A 19,622-nucleotide genomic window follows, 5' to 3' on the forward strand; every position below is an offset into this window, starting at 1 on the left:
TAAAAATGTGTTATGTTCTAAAAATTTGTTCTAAAAATGTGTTATGTTCTAAAAATAACTTCAAAGCATTATAAGGTTAGTGTGGTATATTTAAAGATAGTGTATGTATCAAAAATCCTTGCATATTGCATATCCACTTCAAAAAAAGGATTGCATATTTAAAATGTGTTTAATTCTGTAATTTCCTCAAAAGAAATGAGTTTGGATGGATTTCAGATGCATATTATTAAATAATGCAATGAATTCTCTAACTGTTAGAAGAATATATCCCATCAGCTTTAAGTGGGCATTTGGTTATGGTTATAGTTTCTGTGATGTACATTACATTATGGATTTTATGAATCTTTGTGAATTAGATTAATAATATTGCTGACATAGAAGTTCAATTTAGATATTGTATTGATGGCCAAGGCATTTAAATCTGTCCCTAGTCCATTTTGGACTAGGGACAGATTTAAATGCCTTGGAAATTTAAATTTAAGGGAACTCCAGAAACTTTTAGTGGCAGTCGTCCCTGACATGTTGGACCCCACCCATCACTGACTGGCCATCTTTTGTTGTGGATTCAACTTAATGTACAATGGGTACAGACTGAAAAATGAAATGGGTGAAATACAATTTAGATATAATATTGGGCCAAAAATATTTTTTGTCTGACTCATTTCCTTTTCTTTGGATTATTAAGTAATTTATTCAAAGTTTAATTCTTAGTTTATATTGTTTGTTAATTGAGTTTATTGTAAATGTCTGAATTGTGTTACTAGAAAATTAATTTTAGAAAAAATTGCCAATGTTTAAATTGTAAGAATGTTACTAAATTATGTCTATAAAATTAAAATTTAAAGTAAAGGTTATGAATTTTAATGTATTAATAAAAATGTATATTTTGAACTTTTAATCTTTTTTAAATTATTGATAGTATATTATAGAATGACCTATTTTAAAGTAGTCATTGGCATCTAGCCAGTGTTGTGGGTCACGTTTTCTTTGCGTTTTGCTTACTAACTGCAATACATGCTTGTTATAATTTTAAAAATAGTCAAGTGAATAATTTGCATTATATTACTGAATTTATATTTATCATAATAATAATAATTTAGTGGAATGTTCTGATTTTGCATAATACAAATCTTTTAATTATTTCTTCCAAGTAATGAAGCATGTTTTGGTTTGCTTCTAATGTTAATTATGTGCTCCTTTTTAAATACTATTATTTGATTAGCTTAATATTAATATTTAATCCTACCTATGATCAGATTCTAAACGAAACCTTATTGTGTATATGAGAATGTCTATTGATAAATATACAGAAACATTTGCAGACTTTTATTTCTTTTATTTCATAAAGGGAATGAAGACTTGGGACTACTCATTGGTAGTGCCTGAGTGTGAAGAAGAATAGAGGAAAGGTGATTAAGGGAAGAGGCAAAGGGGGAAAAAGTAAAGTAAGATAGGAAACGGGATGAAAAGGGAAAGTTTCACGGGTGCCCAGCCTGTTTTATTAAGAATCAAATGAAACATACAGATACAGCTCCTGGCCATCAAATACAGACAATAATTGCAGTATTTACAGTCTGTACAATTGAAGACAGTTTGATTACACGTAGTTTGAAAACAATTTTAACTGAAAATACAGAAGAACATAAATCAAATCAATATTTTAAACAAAGACAGTTCTTGCCTGTCAGAATACAGACAATAAATAAACTTTTAACAAAATATTTTAAGGAAAATGATTACACATAGAATGATCAAATTTACTAATCAAAAATACAATAGTAATTAGACAACATTAATTAATGTATTAATCAAATATTGCTCCTTTCCATCAAAATACATAAATTATACATTGATGAAATCTGAATCTTACAGTTATCACTGAAAGTAAAGTATTACAATAAATTAACTTAAACTACATATCGAAAAGGTTATAACAAATACAGCTTTTCGCTGTCTAGTACAAAATAATTATAAACAACATTTGCAGACTGCCCAAAGTTATATAAAATGATAATTACTGAGTGATTTGAATTATTGATTGTCGAATTACCAGTCTGAGATTAGAAATTCAGTCCATTCACTTAAAAAATTATCAACAAACCTTGATATATTTAAATTGTGGTAACACTGAAATGTGATGTTTTTACTAACTAAAACTGTGATGCCTCTTGCATCTCAATTATCTAAAAAATTTAATATTTTATATATATTCAAATCTGTACAGTCAATTTGTATTCAATCATTAGCTAAAACATTTACTATAAATTTGTAGGATAAGTGAACAGAAGGTTGATGTAAGTAAAAGATAGTGTAAAATCTATTCTATAAACAAAGCATTAATATAAATATACTGCACTAACATTATAATGCTTTGCTGTTATTTTGTCCTAGGGTGGATCGAAAACATTTGTTCTAAAAATTTGTTCTAAAATTTGTTCTAAAAATGTGTTATGTTCTAAAAATTTGTTCTAAAAATGTGTTCTAAAAATGTGTTATGTTCTAAAAATTTGTTCTAAAAATGTGTTATGTTCTAAAAATAACTTCAAAGCATTATAAGGTTAGTGTGGTATATTTAAAGATAGTGTATGTATCAAAAATCCTTGCATATTGCATATCCACTTCAAAAAAAGGATTGCATATTTAAAATGTGTTTAATTCTGTAATTTCCTCAAAAGAAATGAGTTTGGATGGATTTCAGATGCATATTATTAAATAATGCAATGAATTCTCTAACTGTTAGAAGAATATATCCCATCAGCTTTAAGTGGGCATTTGGTTATGGTTATAGTTTCTGTGATGTACATTACATTATGGATTTTATGAATCTTTGTGAATTAGATTAATAATATTGCTGACATAGAAGTTCAATTTAGATATTGTATTGATGGCCAAGGCATTTAAATCTGTCCCTAGTCCATTTTGGACTAGGGACAGATTTAAATGCCTTGGAAATTTAAATTTAAGGGAACTCCAGAAACTTTTAGTGGCAGTCGTCCCTGACATGTTGGACCCCACCCATCACTGACTGGCCATCTTTTGTTGTGGATTCAACTTAATGTACAATGGGTACAGACTGAAAAATGAAATGGGTGAAATACAATTTAGATATAATATTGGGCCAAAAATATTTTTTGTCTGACTCATTTCCTTTTCTTTGGATTATTAAGTAATTTATTCAAAGTTTAATTCTTAGTTTATATTGTTTGTTAATTGAGTTTATTGTAAATGTCTGAATTGTGTTACTAGAAAATTAATTTTAGAAAAAATTGCCAATGTTTAAATTGTAAGAATGTTACTAAATTATGTCTATAAAATTAAAATTTAAAGTAAAGGTTATGAATTTTAATGTATTAATAAAAATGTATATTTTGAACTTTTAATCTTTTTTAAATTATTGATAGTATATTATAGAATGACCTATTTTAAAGTAGTCATTGGCATCTAGCCAGTGTTGTGGGTCACGTTTTCTTTGCGTTTTGCTTACTAACTGCAATACATGCTTGTTATAATTTCTGTGGTACATTCAAATGTTCATAATTATTATTATTAAGCCTATTTAAATATGATAAAAAGAAAATTAAAAATTTTAAGTATTTTCATTAGGAAATGAATGAACAATTTTTTATTTGCAATTAAAACTTTGGTTTTAGTATTAAAGTTCTTTGATAGAGAAATCTCAGTTGAACTATGAATAATAATTTTTAAGTCTGTTTTCTTTAATATAATGAAAGAATCTGATTTATTAAACTTAATTTTTATTCCACTATCTTCATTTTAGTTTTAAAGTTGATTAAATTCCATAAATGAATTTTTTCATGTAGTTTGTTTATTTATAATTAGGATTTAATCGTTTGTGTAGGAAACGACATATTTGATAAGATTTAATATTAAGTAGCTCATTAAGTGTCTGCTTAGAATTTAAACAGATAACCCCTATGTCAGCTATGCAGAGAAAAATCTGTCTCATTCTTGTTTATTAATAAGTTTTTAAGATTTAAAGTTGAATTATGATATTTTAAACTTAAATTACATTTATTTTTTTAAGTAAATTAATATTGATATGTACTTTAGATCTATATTAGTTTTCAATTTATTAATTACTGCTTTCTGTTTTAATATTTTATTAATTTTTTTTATAAAGTAGGTTAATTTGTTATTTTCTTGGCAAATGAGAGAATTTCTTATCTTAGAAATATGAAATTTACAGAAGAAAGTTATTTTCTTTGGAAAAATCACAAGTTTCAGAAAATGATTTACAATCTTTACTGGTGATTCTTATAATGGCAATTTTGTACTGATCAAATGAAAAGTTTATTGGGTTGGTGGTTGATCAATTGACTTGATTGACTTGTCATGCACTGCCAGTTTATATATTTAGAGTATCAAAAGTTATCTCTCAAATCTGTTGTAAATATATATTTGAGACTTAAATGTGCTTTCACAATGCATAGTGGGATGCTAGCAAAATGGCCAGCATACAGTTACTGTGGTTGTTGACAGCATTAGTGCTGAGTCTAAGTCTTAAACAAGACTGTGGAGTTAGTATGTAAACTGCCAATTCTGACTCTTGTACCTCAGTTTTTAAATTTGCAATCCCAGCTCCTCAACTTTCAAATCTTTTTGTAAAGGTTCAATAAGTATTAAACCAACTAAAATTATAAATAACATTGTAAGATTTTTCATTGCTGCCACTGAATTGTCAGACTAATTTTACACTTGAACTTACACTGTAATCTATATTTAAGTATAAGTTTATATTGTGATGTCACCATGATTTTACTGACTCCTAGCCCAATTTGCAAATTAACTTTTCATTAATCACCCAGTAGAAGAAAGTAAGTGTACATTAATAACATGGAAAGTCGAGAAAAGGTGAATTATGCTAGCAATACACTCAAAATTTATTATTAGATATTTTCTTAAAATAATTTAATACAATTTCAGAATCCTTTATCGATGGATTTAGTAATAAACCTCTCCCAAGATGGAATAAGATTAATTTTTGAACCAAAATCTCAGAGCTTAAAGGTATTTCAATGATTATTAAACCATTTCTTACCTAAATATATATATTATACTATTATATTGTATTTAAACTTACAGGCTTATCATACATGAGACTACTATGCTATTAAGATCATTTTTATTAACATATCCCAAGATGCATTTTGTCTATCTTACTTAGTCCTCTTCAGTTGGATATAGATCTTAAAATACAGGAAATTGTTTTAAGACAATATAGAAATATAACATCAACATGCATACCAACACATTTGAAAAAACAACAAAACCAGTTAAGATATGGCAGTTACAACTATTAAAGCAACCTTAGGATTTGGTGCCAATCATATATAACCAAACATCAATACATATAAAAATATGACAACATTACACTTTACATGTGCAATACATGATAAAATGCCACACCATCTAAAATAATCTCTTATATGTGAATAAACAACACTATGAGAAACCAATACATTATAATAATAAAGCCAACCACTGCCATATGCCATTGGGTTATATAATGGCTATATTTATAATAAATTACCAAATAATTTAACCCTAGAGGGAAGCATTAGGAGCCATCTTGTAATAAATTTAGTAATTATAATTTTAATTAAATAATTTTGATTAAACTGGAAGAAAAGAATTGGCCTGGAATGGGACTCAAACCCACAACTGCTGCTTACCGTGCAGATGCATTGCCAATTATGCTACCAGGATCCAATTATGCTACCAGGATCCATTGTATACCCTTGCAAGGCATATATATAAAAAAACAAGTTGTTTGTTTATATATGTGCTGGGTAGCATAATTGGCAATGCATCTGCATGGTAAGCAGCAGTTGCAGGTTTGAGTCCTACTCCAGGCCAATTCTTTTCTTCCAGTTTAATTTAATTATTTAATTAAAATTATAATTATTAAATTTATTACAAGATGGCTCCCAAGGCCTCCCTCTAGGGTCAAATTGTTTGGTAATTTATTATTAATATAACTGTTATATAGCCTGATGACATACAGCAGTGATTGGCTTTATTAATCTTATATGTGTATTATAATTTACAATATTTCATAATCTTGAGTTGTAGAATATTCAAGGAATTAAGTTGATATGTCTGACTAATAAGGTGTCAATTTGGTGTAATAGTACAGTAACCATTTTGGTATAATATGGATACTAGGAGTAAATAGGAAAATTAGTCTGGTTATCCAACTAAATTAAATTACAGTATTATGCTGTACCTAGATTATATTACTATAGAATTAAAGTGTTCAAAAAATTAAGTGGATACAATTTTTAATGAGGTCAACACCACCCAAATAACACCTTTTGAATATGTCTATCACAGTGTATAGGAGAACACCAGAAAAAACTCCTTGAATATTCTACATCTCCAAGATCATGAAATATTGTGAATTATAGTAACACCATATAAGGGAAGACTATTTTAGATGGTGTGGCATATATTTTATCATGTATTGTTCAGTACATGTGAAAACATGACAACATTCTGCTTTAAATGTATTGATGATTTAGTTTGGTTAAATGTGATTGGCACCAAATCCTAAGGTTCCTTTAATAGTTGTAAATGCCATATTTTAACTGGTTTTGTTGATTTTTCAAACATGTTTTGTATGCTTGTTGATGTTATATTTGTATTGTCTTAAAACAATTTCTTGTACTTCAGACCTATATTCAACTGAAGAGGGCTAAGTAACATAGACTAAATGCATCTTGGAATATGTTTATTATGCTATTTAGACCATTTTCATTGTCTCATGTATGACAAGCCTGCAAGTTTGACTAATAGTATTTAAATGAATTAGATTTTAAATATTTACTTTTAAACATTAAGAATAAAATATTAAATTTTTTTAAACAGATCATAGAAGTGTATAGTATGAATAAAGTTAAATTAAAATATTGGTAAGTTACTTTAAATTTAATGATATTCTCTGCTGTTTCTTAAAAATTTATTTGTTGAAACTCATATTTTAAGGTATAATACTGTATAATATGTATTACTGACAACATAAATCTTATATTTTAAAATTATAACATATTAAAGTATTTTTTGTTCTATAATTATTAATTTACTTTTTGTACTTATTTTTTTAAGTGGAATACCATTTTGTTCACCTGAAGTTCCTCCTACTTTAGACCAGATCGATCATTCCTTTGGAGCAACACATCCTGGAGGTATTATAAATTGCAGTTAATTTTATTATGTTACAAATGTTATTATGTTATAAATTCTTGCAATTATCAATCTTGATTTAAGTTTAAATTGAATTATGTGACTAATAAAATACTGCACACTTAAATAAATAGTATGTATATTGAGTAAATGCTTGCAGTACAAACAATAGAATATGTACAGTACTTACATATAACATTTGTTCATTTGTTTATACTGGGCAATTTTATTGATTTATGCAACACTAGTAGCAATAAGCAGTTTGGAGTGGGTCAGTTAGCTAGATTCTATGCATTTAATCTGTAATACATGGTCTTCAAAATGATTGCTACCATTTCAAATTACTTTAATTATATTATTACCTAAGAAGTACATGACCTAAACGTCTGAGTTTCATCTCCCATCTGCATTTGAACATTTTGTCTACTGCCTTTAGGATGCATTATAAACAAAAATTGTAACTCCACAATAGAGAAGGCATTTTGTGTTCTACAGTTTGCAAATTTGGAATCAGTCATGTGTAATCTTCATGAGCCATAGAATTGTGGCTGCAGGGAGTGGAGTAACAACTGATATGCCATAGCAAGCATAGGGAGGATGAGTATTGGTCAGATGGGTACTGTATGACACTGAGTGCACACATTGAAAACTTGTAATGATGGGCAAATTAAAATATTGGAAAACTTGGATGGTTTTCCAATATTTTAATGTACATTGTAACATTCCTGGATAATAATAAAAGTAATTTAAAATGGTAGCAGTCTTTTTGGTCTCTGCAGAGTCTTCCAAATGGAATTCAAGTTCATTGTGTGTGTGTGTGCAATGACCTTCAAAATTATCTCATATAAATAACACTTACGTTAAACCTGGTAACTGGAGTGGTTGTGTAATAGGATAGCTAACGTTTTTGAGGCCCCTTCTGGGCTGTTTTTCAGGTTTTTTGTGTAAAAAAGAAGCTGAATGTTACGAATCAAATATTTCCTTTTGAAAAGATTGCCATTTGAATCATCACACGTGGAAACCTTCCAGGAGTTTTAAATGAAACGAGCAATATTTTATGTAAAGCACATGCACTTCTTATTGATGTTGATTGAAATTTTTAATTATTATCATCTAGCAGGATCTGCCATGCTGTTGAAAGGGCCATCTCCTGTTTAAAATTGATGCATTATTTGCTACATCCTGCTCTGAATATTTCCATACCCTCCAAGAATTTGAGAAGCTCTGGGTGGTTGGTAGTGCGGATAATGTGTGCTGCATTAAAGTCTGCCGTGATTTCCTGGTCGGTGGCATATGTTTAGAGAACCGTTGTAAATCTGTTGTGTTGTATGTAACCTCTATGTTCTTTAATCTTTATCCCCAATGTATGTTTGGTGGAGCCAATATAAACCATATCTCTGTCGAATCTGTGGTCTCTGAGTGGGATGGTGTATATTCCTGATAGTCTGACTGGGTTCGGAGGATCTTTTTTGTTACGTAGTATTTGGAAAATGGTTTAGCATCTTCTGTATGCTATACTGACCTGGCGTTTCTTGGCTATCATACTGTATAATGATTTAAAATGTGGATTAAATGTGCCTTGAAAACATTAGCTATCCTATTACACAACCACTCCGCTTACCAGGTTTAATGTAAGTGTTATTTACATCTCATTCTGGTGTGTGGAGACGACTAATTATCTCTTATACTATGCTATTGGAAATATGGATTTTCATTGTTTTTTAAAGAAACCATAGCATATATTATGTAATTAGATTGTGATATTCTAATTTTAATTAAACTATTAATATATATATACTAGAATGCAATTAGGATAATGAGTTCCTGAATAATAACCTCTTTTGGATATATGTTTATAAAATTTGCTTACAGAATATAATAAAATGAATATATTTGTTTGAATGAATATCAGTTTAATGTACACCTATAATATATAATCTAGAAAAACCATGAAACATGAATAAACAATTTCAATATGTAACTGGTTCAAACACCATTATTTTCTAAGAATTATCACATTCAGACTCCAAAAATACTATCCAATCAACTACTTTATTTTACCCAGATTCATTTCAGAAATTACAATATTTCCCTCCTCAGTGGACTCTTTCATACAGGCTAAACAAGGCACAAACATTTCCAACTGTCATTACCTAATGGAAGGTAATGACGGCAAGGACTATGGATAATATTTATAGTTAAGGAAAGAATGATTTATTATGGAAATTAGTAAAAAATGGTTGGAATATTGAAAATTGTGCGCCTTGTTTAGCCTGTATGAACGAGAGCCCATCAAGGAGGGAAATATTGTAATTTCCGAAATGCATCTGGGTAAAATAAAGTTGTTGATTGGCTAGTATTTTTAGAAATGTGTGAATTGCTAGAAAATAACAACAATTGAAATTTAAAAAAATGGAATAGAAACAGAAGGATAAATCATGAACAAACAATATGATGTGATTGCATTAGAAAGAAAATTTAAAACTATTGGAGAAGTCACACCTATTTAATACAATTAAGCATCTTCAAGTCCTTTACATTGGATGTTAATATCCTAATGATTCAAACAGAACAACTGTGCTTGTTTACAAACTTTTGAACCAAGCTAAGTAAAAGCATCTTTTGCTCATCTTGGTTTAAAAGTTGTGACTCCTTCAATAGTTTCAAGTACTTTTTTTATAAAAATAAGCTGGAAAGATTACATTTTCAATTTTCATTCCTTTACTTTTTCAACCAAAAAAACACAAAATAAAATAAAAATAAAAAATTTTATTATTTTCATCGTCATACACCATTCTTTTACTTTATTATTTTAAATTTTTTGATTTCAATATAGTTACTTGATTTAAATATTACTTATAAAGGAAAAGTTTTGCTAAATAAGTCATTTCACAATAATTAAAATTGTAGTAATGAAGTTTAAACTATAAATTATAAGATAATTTATTCACTTTTAGTTTAAACTTCTATAGCTAGAACAATTAAAAATAACCTCTTGTCAATTTTAAGAACTGTATTTATGTAATATATGCAAGTATACTACTGGCAATTTACTGCTAGAGTATTTTGTTTTAGATCAATAAAAGATTGACAAAGTAAAGAAGATATTTAGTATTTTATCCTATTTATATCATTAATTTTACTAGTGCTAAATTTTCAATATTCAGTAATTTTATTGATTATCTTAGTACATAATTTCAAATACTGTATATTCATTTATTGCTACATCTGTGGACATATGCGTGAAAAATTAATAGTGATTTCTATGTTGTATAATTTATAAGGCATGCCAAAGATATCATTACATTTATATACTTTTGTCATTATTTAACATGATATACTTTTAAATTTTTATAATTTTCTAACAAGTATAATAATAAATTTAAAGAAAAATGTGATATTTTGAATCAAATTTTACAGTTAACCTTCTTACCTTTAATTTTAGTTAGAGTAACTAAAGTTACTCTAAAATTAAAGTCAAACTATCAACTCAGGTTTGAAATTGAATGAAATTTTGATGTTTGCAGGACTTGCTATAAATATGCTTATGATGTAAATAAGTTGTTTATATTTCTATATGATTTACAGAATACGATGCATCTCAACAGTTGTACATATTAAACTTCAGAGGCCTGTCTTTCTCATTTCCTGTTGATTCTAAGTTTCAGGTAAAATTTTTAAGAAAACATATGAATTATCAAATTTGTTTTTCTAATCGTTTTTAATATTAACTGATTTTATGTGTAGTTAAATATGTTTTTGTTAACTTTTTAAGATTTATTTTTGTTTTTATTAGTCACCAATGAACATTTTACTGAATTATAATATTTCTGTGAGATAAAACAAATTTTGTCATTTAGTAATGTGTATAAACATTATAAATTATGTTAAAAATTATTTATAGTCATATTTGTCTTTTTACAATATATGCATTTCCTTCATTTTTTCCCCTCTTAAAAATTTGTAATATGAATATTTTAAAAATTTAATTTTTTTTAAATAGTTAAAAATCTGTATAAAACGGGTCGGCAACCTTTTGAGTCGGAAGAGCCAAAATTACAATTTACAAAATTTCAAAGTTTTTAAAGAGCCACAAAATTTTTTCTTGCCAACAATAAATAGTACTCGCATAAATAAAGTTTTTTGATAAAAAAAACTAATCTATTTATTCATAAGAAAAAATATCTATTTATTCATATATAAGTAGTGTTTTTCACAACAAATTAGATAATAGAAACATCCGACGACGGTGTCATTCGAGAGCTTCCGACGGACTGACGACAGTGACGACGCGTGTCACGGGGGAGGGGTGCGGTGAAAAGCGAGTACAAATGGCTGAGAGATAGAATCGGTGCCTAATCCTCGTTAATCGATTCAGAACGATTTTTAAATGTTTTTTTTTTTTGATAAAATAAATATTTGCGTATGGAACTAAAGAGCCGCAGCTTCAATCCAAAGAGCCGCAGGTTCCGACCCCTGGTATAAAACAATGATACAATGCTGAAATATCACATAAATAGTATAAAAATTTGAAAAACAGTTTAAAATATTTAATTAAAATGACTGACTGTATTTTTTAAAAAATTAAAAATTTGAAGAAACTAAGTCATCATATTCAACCCACCAGGAACAAACTTTTAATAAAAGGTTGTCTGTGAAATAAATTTTTTTGTTCCTAGTGATTGGACACAATGGAAAGGAAAATGACTTTCTTCAAATTTTTAATTTTAAATGTTCTTCAAATGTTGATCAACTTAGAGTTCAAATCTAAAACTGTTCTTAAGATATTTTTACTTAATTCCTGAAGATAAAGATTCAAGTAAACTACAAAAAGTTTGGTTCAGACTAACTTCAAAACAGGCTTTTTACTTATTTAAAAATTCTAGTTACTAGATAATAATTAAATACAAATTTTTATTTTTAATATACATACTCACTCATTTTGTATATATATTATGAAAATCTGTAGTGGTTTAAATGACATTGGACGAGCTGGGATTGAATTTTGATAGTGTTTGGTTTGTCAGTTGTGACCTTTAAAGGTGTGAGGTCCATTCATCTTCCTTTCCAATTGTTATCTGGAGAGAGGGAGAGAGAGAGAGATCTCTGGGATAAAGTTGGCATTTGTATGAGAGTGGTCATTTCGCCCACTGTTTTAAGGAAGATCCTTATTTCCTTTATATAAATCTTAACAAGTACTGTACATTCAACAACATTCTAGAGATTGTTACAATTGTTTACTTTTTGCTGAATTTTTTATTTTGTTTCTAATTTTATTATTTTAAAATTTTTCAAAAATTTAAATCAATGCAGTGAAGCAGTGAACTTCAAGGACTCAATCTCCCATAATGAACAAAAAATTTGATATATTGCAAATATAAAACGTGTGAAAGTAAATCATATTGAGTAAATTACAAATTGCCAAATAATTTTATAAATTTTACTTAGCATTGAATTTAAAATTATTTTATTGATGTCTCTCTTATATGCAAGATCTAATTTATGAAAAAGAGAAGAAAATCTTCATAATCACTTATTCGAATTCAATAAGTGCTATGTTCCTCTTCATATATTCACCTGTCTATTTCATATCTTTGTGACTGCAGTGTCGGCACCTCTTTGATGCTATGTCAGGACTGATGCCACCGTGTCTTAACTGACACAGAAATTGCGATGGCCATTAGTTATTATGTTACCACGTGAGCGGTTGTGTATATAGCTGCTTGGACTCAGAATGGAGATGGATTGAGACAATTGGAAGAAGTGCATTCCACAACAAATTTATCATTTAACAAATACCCATTTATTTACCTACTATTTACAAAACTATATACAAACTGAAATCTATATAAAACTGAATAAACTTAAGGTGAAGATTGCTAAGTGTGCATGTATTTACACTATATAGTGCTCAAAAGACTATATACATCTGTTGGTTTTAGATGCTTAGCGGATTCTAGTTATAAAACTTATTATTGATATCACAACCCTGACCAAGAGAGTTTACAATTGTTCGTGCATCAATAAATACCTTAGTTAGTAGAAGTTGGTCCCTTTTTGTTTTTATCGCAGAATTGGTGGATCGATGTACTCCTTGTCCACAAGGTTTGAAAGTAGCTTTGATGAATCGAAAGGATGGAAGTCTTTTGATGTCTTAAGAAGGGCAAAGGATGGGCAACGATTGCTAAGTGTGCATGTATTTACACTATATAGTGCTCAAAAGACTATATACATATGTTGGTTTTAGATGCTTAGCGGATTCTAGTTATAAAACTTATTATTGATATCACAACCCTGACCAAGAGAGTTTACAATTGTTTGTGCATCAATAAATACCTTAGTTAGTAGAAGTTGGTCCCTTTTTGTTTTTATCGCAGAATTGGTGGATCTCCTTGTCCACAAGGTTTGAAAGTAGCTTTGATGAATCGAAAGGATGGAAGTCTTTTGATGTCTTAAGAAGGGCAAAGGATGGGCGATGGCTTGAGCAGTATTTAAAGAGATCAGCGAGCATATCAGTTTACAGAACTATCGATGACAGCAAACTCAGATTGTCATTGACCCCCTCCTTTTTATGAGGAGGATCCTTCATGGATATTTCCCATGACCTTATTAGGANCTCCTTGTCCACAAGGTTTGAAAGTAGCTTTGATGAATCGAAAGGATGGAAGTCTTTTGATGTCTTAAGAAGGGCAAAGGATGGGCAACGGCTTGAGCAGTATCCAAAAGAGATCGGCAAGCACACCAGTTCACAGAATTATCAATTACGGTGAACTCTTGACTGTCATCGACCTCCTCCTTTTTATTAGTGGGTCCTTCATGTGTTTTTCCCATGACCTTATTAGGAATTATTTTACGTCAGGCCAATAGTTGAATTTCAATTGTTGGTTCCGGGGGACACATTAGGAAGATGTGTCAAAGTGAATCTGGAGAAAGATATGATCATATCCTTCCAGTTTTTTATTAAGTGTTGTGGAAAAAAGATTTTTTTTCCATATGAGTTTAAGCGTTATTTCATTTTATTTTATAAAACAAATGCGAAAAAGGTTATAGCCAAAAAAGGTTCACTAAATCTGGGCTCTTGCATCTTCATTGACAAATTAATAAATTAAAAACTCCTTACTTTTATAAATGTTTTTTAAAAATAAAATTGAAATCTTTAAATTCATTTCATCAGTTGAATATAACTGGTATCTGTTGTAAACTGAAAGAAATTTTGAGTTGAGAATGAAATTATAATGATATAATCTTAGAAACTATGAAATTTTGCATTTGTATATATTATCTAAAAAAGTGTAAAGTGAAAGTTACTACACAAATTAATATTTTTTAAACTCTTTCCATGCCATTGGCAACAACAAGGCCTTTTACCAGGCCTGTTTTGGGTTTGGCAAGGTGGCAAGGGATGGGGCCTGATGCATCCAGAAGGACTTCAAAATGTTCTCTGTGTTTTTTAGAAGGACCCCCAAAATGTTTTCTTCCTGTCGGAATTTTATCCTGGATACCCAGAGTGGGTAGGTCACTGCCTTAACTTTGGCCATTCAATATATAAAGTATTAATACAAATCTCAATGCAGTTTTTATTCTTTTCAAATAAAAATTATTTCACCAATGCCAGACTCTATCACTCTTTTATTCCATAACTTTACAAATTTTTGCCATGTTACTTTTTTCTTTTGGTCAAATATGTGATTTGGTTAATAAAATTAATTGTGGGAACATAGGAATAACCTTTTTAAATGCAATAAAGTTAAAATTATGAAGGTTTTTAAATGTCAAAAACATGTTTTAAAATTATTATTACATCTGTAATCATTAATCATGTAATCATACATTTATGAAAGGTTATTTTATTGATTATAGTACTTTGAGCTTGTCTTTTAGAACTTCTTACATTATAGTCCACGCTTAAATAATAATTACATTAATAATGTTAATCTGGTAGACATTACAGAAAATTAATGTACAGGATGATAATTTCAAATTCTATAAAATACTGTTTTATAAGATAAAAAAGAATTTCTTAAATATCTGTATAGCATTTATCTCTAAATGTTAATTTATTGGTACTCAGTTATTCTAATTTTATTTTATATTTTATCGAAAATTAATTTGTCTTTTATTTTAATACTTTTTAGTTTTGGTTCCAAATTTCTCACAGCTTTAATGAGATTTTTTTTCTTATATGTATAAAAGTCAGATTTCTGCAGTTGAAATGACTATTTAAACTAATTTAATCTTTATTATAATTTAACTATAATTATTGCTATTTGATTAATTATTAAATAATACTGTTCAGAAAAAACTACATTAAGAAAAGGGATTAATTTAATGATTTACTTGTTCTTTCCGTTTTGATATCCTGGGTTATACGATTTATTTAGGCAGTAACAAATTAAAAGTCCAGCCAATTTTGGGATCCTTCCACGATCTGTTTAATACAGTACTGTATTTATAAATATTTAATTATAATAATGAAATTTAATATATTTGGGACTCCCTCCAAGTGTGAACATATTACTTATCGTGTAATCGACCACCCTATTCTCAAGCGATGGTAAAATTATTTGAGCTCTACAGTACGGATTAAATGGACAAAAGGTTAATATAATGCACTACATTTAAATATCTATAGTAAAGTCGCATTGATAAGTTCTAAGTAGACCTGAAGTTTAATTGTATTCTGAAATTAAAGTTAAGAAGATATTTTGATGTAATTTTATGAACTTTTATTAATTTAATATTTTTCGTTTCTTAAATAATTTGACAAATTTATATTTTTTAATATAAAATTTACTGACAGCCACGGTACACGCCGGGACTAAGAAGCCTCCATTTTCCGAACGGTGCTTCTGTCGTCGTTTCTACCAAAATGTGCATATATAGCGGGAATAATTATATGGATCCTAAGTGAGTTAATCTTCTAAAACTTTTGTTGGCATGGTAGTTGGCTTAACTTTTGCATAAGTATAATTCTAATTATGTATTTTCTCCAGACCTCCCGCCATGCCGGTGACCTGCTTCTATAATTATTGCTACTTGGAGAAGTTAGAAGTTTTACGTAAAAAAGACAAAACGCTGGGGCTGAAGTTGTATCTTATAACAGAAGGTAAAATTTAATAATTTTAGCGAAATAATTAATTCACGAAATACTTCAATACATAAAGCTGAAATTAAAATAACAAATTAGAAAGGAAAATAGATTATTGGAAAGCAGTTTCTAACGCACAAAATAGAGAGGTTGCTGCCGACGTTTTCAACGCGAAAACATGTACGTCGGACGTTCAGCACCGCTTTCCTATAAGCCTAGATGTTTGACAATGGTGTTCGGATAGTCAGTGGAATCATGCTCGACGTCCCAAACACCATTGCCAAACTTCTAGGCCTTTAGGAAAGCGGTGCTGAACGTCCGACGTACACGTTTTCGCGTTGAAAACGTCGGCCGCACCCTCACTAATAATAAATAGGGAAAGAACTGGGATGTTTAGTTGCCACTTCTTTTGCTTCGTTACGTCCATTTTACAAATTAGCCATATCAAGAATAATAAAATGATAACCGTTTACCTTTATTATTTAAGGTAAAATTGCTTAGTTTCTTGCGATTTTATTATGTTAAATTTTCAAAATTTTAAGTTACCTTTTTGAAAATCAACCGATACTTTTATTATTTTTGTTGCAATTTAAGCGAAAGCTGTTTGTGGTGCCAAATTTTCAATTATAAATTGGACCGAAGATAAAATGTCGAGTGATGTGATTTTAAGATATACACGATTATGTTTAGAAGTTTAAAATTGGGAAGAGATGGTCTTTGTCTCTTCTAGAATTTTAATAAAAATAACGGTCCTGGCGGTAATTGAAACTAATCGATGTGCAAAGAACCTTAACATTGTTTTATTAGTATTAAGTTCTCCGCGTTATATTTCCTGACGCGATTAGAGGCTCTCATCAGTTATCATATTTCAATTTGCTTGCGAGGAGGCTGCGTGAATAGAGGATTTGTTACGTCGAGTATAAAATACACGGGCGATTAAACTTTTGTGACGTAACAAGAGCGGTAAACTGTCGACTGAATCCTTATTAGTTAGTTGTTTAAGTTCATCGACTTTTAAGAAGTTAGCAGTTAGTTTTGTGGAGTTGTTTAATCCATACAGTTGTCTGTTCACGCTACCAAGTACAGAGTTTTTGTAGTCTTAAACGTTTTTATCCCACCTTCCGTCAATCGAGGGCGGACATATCGCGTAGTAGAAAATAAGTTTAAACTCTCCTCGTCCGTAATATTTTCAAGAATTTTGCCACCGACGAAGATGTAAATAAATTAAGCGTAATTAAAAATTCCGTTGTTGATTTTTACGTTTAGCTCCCGCTCAGAAAAAGTCGAGAGAATTAAAAAGGCAGACAATAACCAAGACGATAACATTCGGCAACACGGCTCAAGTAAGTAGATTTCTCTTCCTAGTTTTTAACCGAGCAGTTTTACCATTTAAAAATATTGTAAATAAAAACAATGGAATGGTGGCAGGACATAACGTCTCTTCTGGGATCTCCCCCCAAGATATTTTTCAAAGCCGAAGACAAAATGAAGATTCACTCTCCTCGGCCCCACAGATTCGTGGCATCCACATCTTCCGACTACTTTTTCAACTACACCACTTTAGGAATGGTTAGTCTTAGTATGTAACCTTTTCACTCTCGCATAAAACCAGTACAATTTTCAAAAAATTTTCCATCTGCCTGTTCGTTATCGAATGGCGTAATTAATGCGATGGCTCCACCCTCCTCTTACAGGACATTCTGTTCGATTCCAAGTGTCATCGTGCGAAGAAATTCATTCTGCACACGAATTATCCCGGACATTACAACTTCAACATGTACTTTCGGTGTAATTTCTCTATTCCTATAAATTCGCAGTCCAACGACTCGCAGGGTGCAATATTGGTGGACGTCACCGATCAAAACGTGCAACTCATTTCCGCCTTCACCAAGGTAAACCCGAGTTTATTTTTTTAACCGTTTGAGACGTTTCTTTACCGAGAAATTAAAATTTACGTTTTTCAGTGGGACACGATACAAGACAGGTTAATAAAACCGGACGAACAGCCGGTCGTACTCAACAGGAGCAATTCTCTCAACTCTACTAACCCGTTCGGTTCTACTTTTTGTTACGGTTATCAAGATATGATATTCGAAGTAAGTTCCCTTTTATAACAGTTCCCCCCCGAGTTACGTTTATTCGACGTACTGTACATACATATTCGGAACTTGCGTAACGCGGAAGAAAGAATTTCGTGTTTGGTGGTGGCAAATCTCGGAGGGGGCGATTTTTAATTAGTATAACGAAAGAGATTGCGTAAAATTGTAAAACGAACATCGTTACGGTTAAACTTCAAACAGTTTAATTATTTTGAACCAAATATTTAGAGCAGGCCTGATTTACGGCAGTTGGTGCGTGTGACACGCCTGATACTCTGTCGTTTGTCAGAGAATTCTGCCACGCCCCGTAAGCGGAACCCGGGTCCGCCACAACCAATTTTAAAGAGCAGTTAGTAATTCCGAAATTTCGTAGACGCCATAAGTTTGTTACGATAATAAATGGAACGGTGTATTTATAATTAGCCACGGTTACGGAAAATCCGAGCGTGCCGTAACGAAGTTCGGACGGGTTTATTGCTTAATGTAAGATTTAGGCTGCGTTCGGACGGGCTCTTCTTGGGTTAGGTTACGTCTGGTCGACATAAGAAGGCGTTACGAGTAAACGTAACGTAAAAGGAGCCCGTCGGAAGGCGACTTAAAACAGAGGATGGGCACTAATAGTGTGACTATTTTTCCTCGTGCAGATAATGTCCAGCAACCACATTGCCTCCGTGACTCTGTACCAGAGATAAAGACGAGGGAACCAAACAGAAGTGTAAATAGCCTAAACGATATTTATTGCCGTCGTCCGGACGGATCCTTCATGGTGCTCATCCGATCCCATCTTCTGGATATCTTTGCTCACCCGGACACTCTCTTCGACCCGACATCGAACGTCGTTCCAAATTTCTGCAAATACTCCGCGCCTTCGGCCGTAACCGGGTCGAACAGCGAGTCGACCAGAAAAAAAAAACAATATGCACAATTGTAATATGCAGAACGTTCGAAGAAGAAACAAACGTAATTTGTGATTGTAAAGTCATGCAAAAAATCTCTCTCTCTGCCACGCGTGCCTGTAACATTGAGGACCTTCGCTTCCCGGAAAAAACACAGGCAAGTTTACTTTTATCGAGTGGGTTACGTTGGATTCGAGTCGAGAATTCCGTAGATTAGATGTTATCGTTCGCTTCGATGTTACTAATATTGCCATTTTTAACGCGCGTTATCGTTGCCAATATCGTATTATTAATATCGTCACGTCTCGTTTTACACGTTTGCGACGGGCCGTTTTC

At 30.5% G+C, this 19,622-nt stretch overlaps 1 protein-coding gene across 1 annotated transcript in view; it reads left to right on the top strand.

The window, feature by feature from the left end:
- The window catches only part of LOC111624665 (UPF0183 protein C16orf70 homolog), a 48,119-nt gene extending 28,727 nt beyond the window's left edge, over positions 1 to 19,392 (top strand). Inside the window, exons 3-13 of the mRNA XM_023367572.1 lie at positions 4,945 to 5,028; positions 6,889 to 6,932; positions 7,126 to 7,205; positions 10,792 to 10,871; positions 16,004 to 16,110; positions 16,197 to 16,309; positions 17,558 to 17,634; positions 17,720 to 17,860; positions 17,986 to 18,183; positions 18,256 to 18,387; positions 19,035 to 19,392. Coding sequence (XP_023223340.1) covers positions 4,945 to 5,028; positions 6,889 to 6,932; positions 7,126 to 7,205; positions 10,792 to 10,871; positions 16,004 to 16,110; positions 16,197 to 16,309; positions 17,558 to 17,634; positions 17,720 to 17,860; positions 17,986 to 18,183; positions 18,256 to 18,387; positions 19,035 to 19,082 — 1,104 coding nt within the window. The 3' untranslated portion in view covers positions 19,083 to 19,392. The remainder of the gene's footprint in view (positions 1 to 4,944; positions 5,029 to 6,888; positions 6,933 to 7,125; positions 7,206 to 10,791; positions 10,872 to 16,003; positions 16,111 to 16,196; positions 16,310 to 17,557; positions 17,635 to 17,719; positions 17,861 to 17,985; positions 18,184 to 18,255; positions 18,388 to 19,034) is intronic.
- The last annotated feature ends 230 nt before the right edge of the window (positions 19,393 to 19,622 follow it).

Source organism: Centruroides sculpturatus, unplaced genomic scaffold (assembly GCF_000671375.1).
Source record: "Centruroides sculpturatus isolate CEXI.00-Female unplaced genomic scaffold, Cexi_2.0 scaffold263, whole genome shotgun sequence".
NCBI classification, from domain to species: Eukaryota; Metazoa; Arthropoda; class Arachnida; order Scorpiones; family Buthidae; genus Centruroides; species Centruroides sculpturatus.